The 8,240-nt window shown below is 48.3% G+C and overlaps 1 protein-coding gene across 1 annotated transcript in view; it reads left to right on the plus strand.

The window, feature by feature from the left end:
* The window catches only part of ATP1A3 (ATPase Na+/K+ transporting subunit alpha 3), a 103,791-nt gene extending 98,945 nt beyond the window's left edge, over positions 1–4,846 (plus strand). The window contains exon 23 of the mRNA XM_088453193.1: positions 3,279–4,846. Within this exon, the coding sequence (XP_088309319.1) occupies positions 3,279–3,307 (29 nt within the window). The 3' untranslated portion in view covers positions 3,308–4,846. The remainder of the gene's footprint in view (positions 1–3,278) is intronic.
* Positions 4,847–8,240: the final 3,394 nt, after the last annotated feature.

Here is an 8,240-nt window from a genome sequence, read left to right on the forward strand (position 1 = left end):
CTGTGGGGTACCACCAATTGTCGTGGGAACCCCTGCATGGGTGACGACACCACAGACTGCTGGGACAAACCCATCGGAGTAAACGCGGGCTGCGGAGCTAACTGGCCCACTAAAGCTGTTAACGCCTGAGCGAAACAAGCCCAGGGCGGCTCCTGTACCGGTGCTGTAACCGTAATAGGCCGCGCCATGGACAAACACTGCCGGCAAAGGCCCTCCGCGCTACCCTCCCCCTCCGCTAACGGTACTTTGCACGTGGTACCCTGTAGCCGGAGGGGAAAATCACTTTCAGACATGATGGCACCACGTATGTGACCCCTCTCACCAATTAAGTATTAAATAGGCGAGAGACCACCCTGCAGCACCGCACAGCAAGGGCTTTAGCAGAAAGAACAGGGACAGTAATAAAGCTGACAGTTTAGTGAAGAAAAGTTACAGGCAGCGCTAGCACAGTCACATACAATGCAGAGAAATAACAATTCCTGCACTAACAGCGCTGATCACTCAACTACACAGACACAGGGCCTGGTAGGACACAGTGCTGCATACACAGACCTGAGCCACAGCGGAGGAGAGGTATGCGGGGGGACCCAGACCACGATGCTTCCTTCCAGACTTCCAGCAGCGTTCACCATGCGTTGCAGAGAAGATGGCCGCCGAGGAGCAGAGAGAAGCTGGCCTGGGGGAGGAGCGCTGACACAGGACCAGTCAGCACAGTGCAGAGAGGGCTGTGTGCAGCGGGGGAGGCGCCGGCTGTGAGACAGGGAAGGCGCGCTCCCCTGGCATGCATTTAACCCCTGGGACGCCGCAGCGCTACCGCTCTGCTGCGGTCCGCTGTCCCAGGGGGTAGTGGAAGCGCAGGTTGGTCGCCTGGCTCCACGCTGCAGCCAGTCCCCAGGGAGCCCCCTGCCTGGGGACTTAGGACCATGTGATCAGCGGGGACCCACCGCGGGACCCCGCTGCTTACCTCTGTCCCCCTTGAATCCGGCCATGGTCCGGAGCATCTGGGGTCACCGCTAGCTGTGACCCCAGACGCCCACCAGCATCCCCGGATCAGTACCGGCGTTCTGGTACCGGCGGGGTGTAGGGAAGACAGCATGGACATCAGGACTGACTGTCCATGCTGTTCATCCAGATGTGCAGCCACAGCTGCATGAAGAAAAAGCTTCAGGGGCTCTTCTAGCCCCCACTCCAACAGGTGCACCCGACTCCGGCCGGGCACCAAACTAAACTGAGGTGCCTTGGCCCGGGGGCGGGGTATAGGAGGGGGACCTAGTGCATCCTGGGAGGCTGAAAGCTTAACTCTTTGGTGCCCTGCGACTGACGTCACACCTATACCCCAAGGTATCCTGTGGATACCCTATGGACCCTGAAGTAGAAATATCAACACTGGCCGGTGAATAAATTCCTTTTATGTCCTCGACAAAAGGGATAAGATCAGTCCATGCTGTACCCAAACAAAGGCCATCAGCAATAAGGCCAATCCAGTTTTCTATTGCTTTATATACCCAGGCTGTTACGAGAATGGGAAGTGCCATTCCTGCGGCCACATAAATTTATATTAAAATAGATTCCAATTTACGATCAGAGGGTATCCCTGATCAATATAGAGCCGGTAACAGGGATGGTAGTTTTCTTGGATAAGCGGGAAACCAAAGGATCTACCAAAGAGGGAGTTTCCCACTTTCATCTTTCCATACAAGTTAGCCGGTAGCCCTTTGATACCTGTAATCTGCAGTCCGTATTTAACCACACTGTGGATAACATGTCCTCCAACTGTGGATACAAAGGAAATGTAACTGGTTGCTTACATTTCTTTTGAAAATGTACACATCCCAAGACTTTGATTACAGCGTCCACCCTTTGTACGTCACATCTATCACTGACAAATGATCTGAGTCTTCTGGATGGTCTTTCTCACCTTGAGAGGTACCCTTAGAAGAGGATTCATCACGTGACTGTAGAACAGTTGGAAGTCTCTAGTAGGACCACTGTGTCTGGATGGCTTACCTGAGCCTCTGGAAGAAGGGTCAAGTAGTCTCTTAAGCAAATACAAGACTAAACTAGCTGGACTAAACTAGCCAAGCCTTGAGCCTAAGATAGCTCGACCGACATAGATGGCTGAACAGTAGACTGACCCACAGGGGCAACTGTAGGTAAAGGTCTCCTAGAAGGCTCCCGAAGACAGGGAGCTGCCAAGGATCCCAGAAAAGGAAGCGGGCATTGTGGTGAAAATTCAGACTTAGCACCAGCCAGTGTCACCACCCAAGGTGTATCCACAAGCAAAAATCTTTTGTACCGTGCTACTCTTTTCTGGGATTGATCCTGCAGCATTACCCTTCCAGATATAGTGATTAAAGGGGAGGGAGCAGAGAGAACAAAGAAACAATGCAAGTTTCAGAGATAACAGCACAGAAAATGATTATTATTTTTAGAATTCTGTAGCAAAAGCAAAGTAAGTGAAGCATATGACAAAAGAATGACAGAAGCGCACCAGAATTTTAAGAAATAAATAAATGTGGTATACTACTTAGGGTGTTGCAAATGACAATTAGGTGCCCAGTTATTAATAAACATCAATAAACGAAAAGACCCATTTTCAGGGGGTGTAACTGCAAATATTTACTATAACTCAAATGTATGACAGAGGGACCGCAACAGATATCTCTACCTGATATGATCCCTTCATTCCTGGCAATATCCGCCACGCGTGTGTCATCTGAGTGAGTCCTGGCACAGGAGTGAAGAGACAGCTAATATATGGGGGGGGGAGGCTGTTTCAAATCTCCAGGCTCTACTCACCACTCACTATACCCCAGCGAAACGCCAGTGTCCCCTAGTGGTTGATGTAGAAATGTATGTAGTGTAGTGCCTACAAGGTTTGGGACTTCGTGACCTCATACCAAGATGTGATTTTGTCATTGAGTCCTGCCCTCTCTGACACAATCACATTCTGGTATGTCACCAAGCCCTTCCCTCTGGCACAATATCATTCTGGTATGTTACCAGGCCCCACCCTCTCTGACACAAAACACGTACTGGTATGTCACCAAGTCCTGCCCCACCCTACTCACAGCAATATTAACTATTCAGAGAACATTATAGGTCATTTGCACTTCCCATAATCATTTGAACACCTGCCACGCTCAGGACGAGCCTCAGTCTTCTGGAAATAAGCATTTGCCTGTTTGTCTTCATTTTACCAATGTGTCTTAAAAGTTCACTAGTTTTTGAAAATATACTGATTTGCCATTAATATATGCATATGCTTTACTTTACAGGTTGGGTAGAAAAGGAGTCTTATTATTAAACTCCCTGAGACACATCTCCCAGACCTGGACCCTCTCCAACCTCCGAATCCCCCAACCCCCGAACCGAAAAACAAACAAACAGAAAAACGACATTAAAACAAACCCCTAAAAAAAAAAATCAACAAAACAGGATTTCAAGAAACGCAACAACCGTGTGAAAGCCCCCCGCCCGGCCTTCTGTTCCAGATTCCACTTTGGTTTCTTATCAACTCATTTCTCTCCCCCCCGCCCCCCTTTTTTTCTGTAAAATTATAAATATATATATATTATATATAAATATAAATAGCACCAGGATTTTTGTTCTCTCTTTTTTTTTTCCATTTTATTATTTTTAATGTTATTAAAGGAGGGGGAGAGAGAAGGTGAATGAGGGAGAGATACAAAATCCAAACACAGTGAGGGAAGAGATGGGGACACACGGGAGAGCTAACCCTTTACTGCCGGCAATTCTGGTACGGAAGGAGAGCGAAGACAGAGGGAAGGAAAGGTGGAGAGGCGATATACAGGGGGGCTGCAACAGAACTCTCTTCTTATTAAAATCTCTGCTGCCAAAGGCGTGTGAACACAGCTCTGCGTATACTAGTAACGTGCCGTTTCATCGGCTGTAGGGTTCATTTGGGGATTTGCGAGGGCACCAGTACTGTGGTCACATGACTCTTCGTGAACAAAGCGTCTGGTGAACAACTTAGGGTCTTCACGGGCATTAATAGAGCCCTGTTAACCCCTTGACTTCCAGAGAGACCCGCAGAGCATCTCTCATATCGAAGTCTTATATGTGTAATAACCCCCATCACCCAATCATCCGCTTCTATTTCTCCATATCTGATGTACTCGGTCTATATGAGAATGAGAGGTACATGTATATGTCTGTGTATTAGGAGGGGGTGAGAGGTATGTGTCCAACTATCTGTGTATTAGAAGGGGGTGCTAGGTACATGTCCTGATGTCTGTGTATTAGGAGGGAGTGCGGAGTGTGTCTGATGTCTTTGTAATTTGGAGGAAGAGAGAGTCACAGCAAATGTCCCTAATCTTCCTATTTAATGCAGAAAAGAGGGTCGGGACTGGGTTTGAGATGGGATGTAATCCATACAATGGTGCAACAGTGGTTCCAGGCTTGGCAATATATTTGGGTATGGAGAGTAGTAAGGTTAAAGCCGTGGTGGCAGAGAGGCTGGAGAGCACAACGTTAGTAGGGGTGAGAGGAACGTAGCTACTGGGTGGTCGGTATAAATTAGACGGGGCAGTAACTGGGCCCAGTATGGGGTAAGAGGTGGGTGGAGTCTGCTGAATAGGAAAGGTGTGGGCGAGCCAAAAATGGGCAAAGTTTCTCTAGGGTGAGGGAGTGGCCGTGTGCCTCCAACGGGGGGAGTGTTGTTTGCGGTTTGTGTCCGTTATGTGTCTCCACCCCCCTCTCGCATTAGTTTTTTGTCAGGTTGTCAAGATTTTTTTATTTTATTTTATTATCTTGTGTTTTCCTGCCATTTTCTGTGATTTACAAAAATAAATAATAATAAAAAAATACCCCAAAAAACTGCAAATGGACTGATTTCTGGTGTATGCTCCAAATGAATACAATGTGATAACATGTTTACATGTATGCAAAATAAAACCTCCCAAAAAACAATAGAACATGTGGTCACGTGTTTTCAGTGTGGTGACCAGCAGGTAGACATTAGAGTTAGGCTGCAGGCGGGAGAGTTAGGGGGTGAGTCACTAGGGGGAAGTTAGGTCTAGGCTGCGGGTGGGCAGGTTAGCCACTAGGGGGAGGTTAGGGTTTATTCTGCGGGCGGGGGTGGTTAAGGTTAGGCAATAGAAGGAGTCGCTACAGCCGCCAGGAGCAGGTTAGCCACTAGGGGGAGGTTAGGGTTTATGCTGCGGGCGGGGGTGGTTAAGGTTAGGCAATAGAAGGAGTCGCTACAGCCGCCAGGAGCAGGTTAGCCACTAGGGGGAGGTTAGGGTTTATGCTGCGGGCGGGGGTGGTTAAGGTTAGGCAATAGAAGGAGTCGCTACAGCCGCCAGGAACAGGTTAGCCACTAGGGGGAGGTTAGGGTTTATGCTGTGGGCGGGGGTGGTTAAGGTTAGGCAATAGAAGGAGTCGCTACAGCCGCCAGGAGCAGGTTAGCCACTAGGGGGAGGTTAGGCTTTATGCTGCGGGCGGGGTGGTTAAGGTTAGGCAATAGAAGGAGTCGCTACAGCCGCCAGGAACAGGTTAGCCACTAGGGGGTTATGCTGCGGGTGGGGATGCTGCGTTGGGGGGTTTAAGGTTAGGTACTAGGAGGAGTCGCTGCAGGCGCCAGGAGCAGGTTAGTCAACACTAGGCCACCAGAGACGATTTGCTGACATTCTAGCATTTCAACCATGTCGACATGATAAAAAGCAACATATCATACCACACTCGTTCTAGGGATGTGAAGAAGGGTATAATTTTATATAATTACTTATTTTTATGTACAGTGAATAGTGCTTCTGTTCTCCTTTGTGTCTACGCCCTATGTGGAATGTCTCTCCCAGCCTGGCTCAGGAACTGAGGAGTACGGAAGAAAATTACTTCTTGCAGTAACCACAAAATCCGGGACTCGTCTATTCCTGGATTGTATCATGCTCTTGTTCATATTCAAGTCAATTTTAGCTTCTATTTTTGTCCATTTAAAGTAGACTCATAACTTATGCATAACTGAGAAAGCAATATTTACACAATTAGAATCCAACATTGAAGTCCTTTAATCATGAAAACATACATTCTATTGGGCAACAAAGATCCCTGGGGTATGCACTTGTTCTTTGAAGTACACTGTAAAATGTGATTAGTATAAAATACAGCTTTATAGAGAACTGTAATATCACAGTGTACTGCACAGCCTGGGGTATCAAATTAAAGGCAGATGATTGTCCTGAGCAAATGCAGGTCCAAGAGGCCAGGACAATGAGCTGTCCAAGAGTGTATAATTAATGATCCGGGACCCCTGGTGATACAGGTAAACAGCAGACTGCAGGTCACTCCACGCCTCTGTGTATAATCTCACTGTAGTGAGCAGAGCAGCGGGTCCACTCCTCCCGCTCAGTAGCCACAATCAATGCGCCGTCGCTGTTGTGGTAGCAGCTGCAAGCCCGGTGCCGGGAGCTCAAGATGGCATGAGCCACAGCCATAATGTGGGAGTAAGGAGATATAGGCCCCCATTTATTAAAGATCGCTTTTGCATGACAGTACCACCCATGATCGCATTGCAAAATGCAATCATAGCGGCAGGATGTATAATCTGGGACTTGCAGGGACACGGGCTCCGTAAGGAGCCCATCACTGCGATGTGCCCAGAGAGCTGCCGGTCACTGCAGGGGGTAGTTCGCATGTGCAGCCCCGTGTAGCCCATAGGCTACAGCGGCTAAGACCACCTTCAGATGGAGTTAGCTGACGGGGCCAATATCTGGAGTTCATCACATTCCGGATATTGGTAAATTTGGGAGCATCGCATCCCCCATAAAAACCTATGGGGGAGGCTGCTGAACGCGGTAATGGAGGGATCACAGCAGGTATCGGAGATACCTGCTGCAGTCCCTCCTTAATACATCCGGGGGATACTTAGTATTTGAGGTAAACCCCTAAAAACTGGTGTTTTCGGGGTTTATACCTTAAATATACTTTGATAAATAGGACCCAAAATCTGGTAACATCCCAAACTTGCACTGCTGGTGACTCGTCAGTGGTGATCATGATCTCAATGATAGTCACTTCAAATAGTGAGCACTCCCGATGTGTAGGCTCCATTCCCTTAACATGTTTCACTGAACTTGTCGGCTTTATGAATCAGGCCCAGAGAGCGCTTCCATAGAAGTATGAACAAGGTAGATTATAAAAGGGCTTCTCAACAACATTACAGACCGGAGTCTGTTAAAGAGGACTGTACTGCAGTGAGTATCAAGGGATTTCTCCCATATACATCTCAGTGTATCTGCGCTCTATTTAAACAGCTGTGGAACCCATATTACACCTCTTTTGTTACAATCAACACTGGAGACTTTGGCCCTCATTCAGAGGCGGTCGCAAGAAGCGATCGCTCTCTCTGAATGAGGGCGGCCACTTGATTTTTTAAGTGCGGCCTCCTGGTCGCTAGCTAAGCTGCGGGTTACCACCCACAGCTTAGCGACCGACCAGGGTGATGGTCGCGATGGTCAAATTGGTATTTATTAATAACCCTTTCAAAATTGCATATAAGACTTTTTTATTCTTGCGGCCCACACACTCTTAGATCTTGAATATTCGGCCAGGTTGGTATTTTGAGTTTGACATGCCTGCTCTACATCAGTCACCTGATGTGCTTCCCCGTGGTTCCACCCACGGTAGCGCGACAGACGCTCTGCCGGAAACAGGTTATTAGCCAGATTTTTTTCTACAATTTTTGTAGCTTTTTTCTCAAGAAGCTCACACCTCAATTATCGTTGGAAACCACTGGTATACAGCAACAAGACAAAAATCTGGAGAAAGTAAATTGCATGTAATGTAGCCATAGCCTAAGAAGACTTAACCACATAAAAATCAGATAATTCTTCTCTACATAACAATGGCCCTGATTCAGAGCCGGACGCTCTGCCAGAGCTCTCGCTCTGAATCAAGGCGGTTTTTTTTTGTGACCACCCACAGCTGCCAAGGAAGATAGTCGCGATGGTCAAGACCATCAGGCTTGCAACGAGACCCTTGTGGTAGGGTCTCGTGGCCGCAAGCCCCAGAGAGCTATCGGCTGAAACAGAGCAGAAAGCTCTCCCACTGACATCACTTGTGATGTCAGTGGGGCCACACCCAGACAGTAGGCGTTCTCATGGGAACGCCTCCGTCTTGGCAGACACTCCCCCGGCCCGCCCACTAAAGGGGGCGTGCTGTCACTCAACATCGACAGCACGCCCCCTTTGGTGCGAGACCCGGAGCGACGGATTGCCCGT

The sequence above is a fragment of the Taudactylus pleione genome, unplaced genomic scaffold, assembly GCF_031769625.1.
Source record: "Taudactylus pleione unplaced genomic scaffold, aTauple2 ptg000572l, whole genome shotgun sequence".
In the NCBI taxonomy this organism is placed as follows: domain Eukaryota; kingdom Metazoa; phylum Chordata; class Amphibia; order Anura; family Myobatrachidae; genus Taudactylus; species Taudactylus pleione.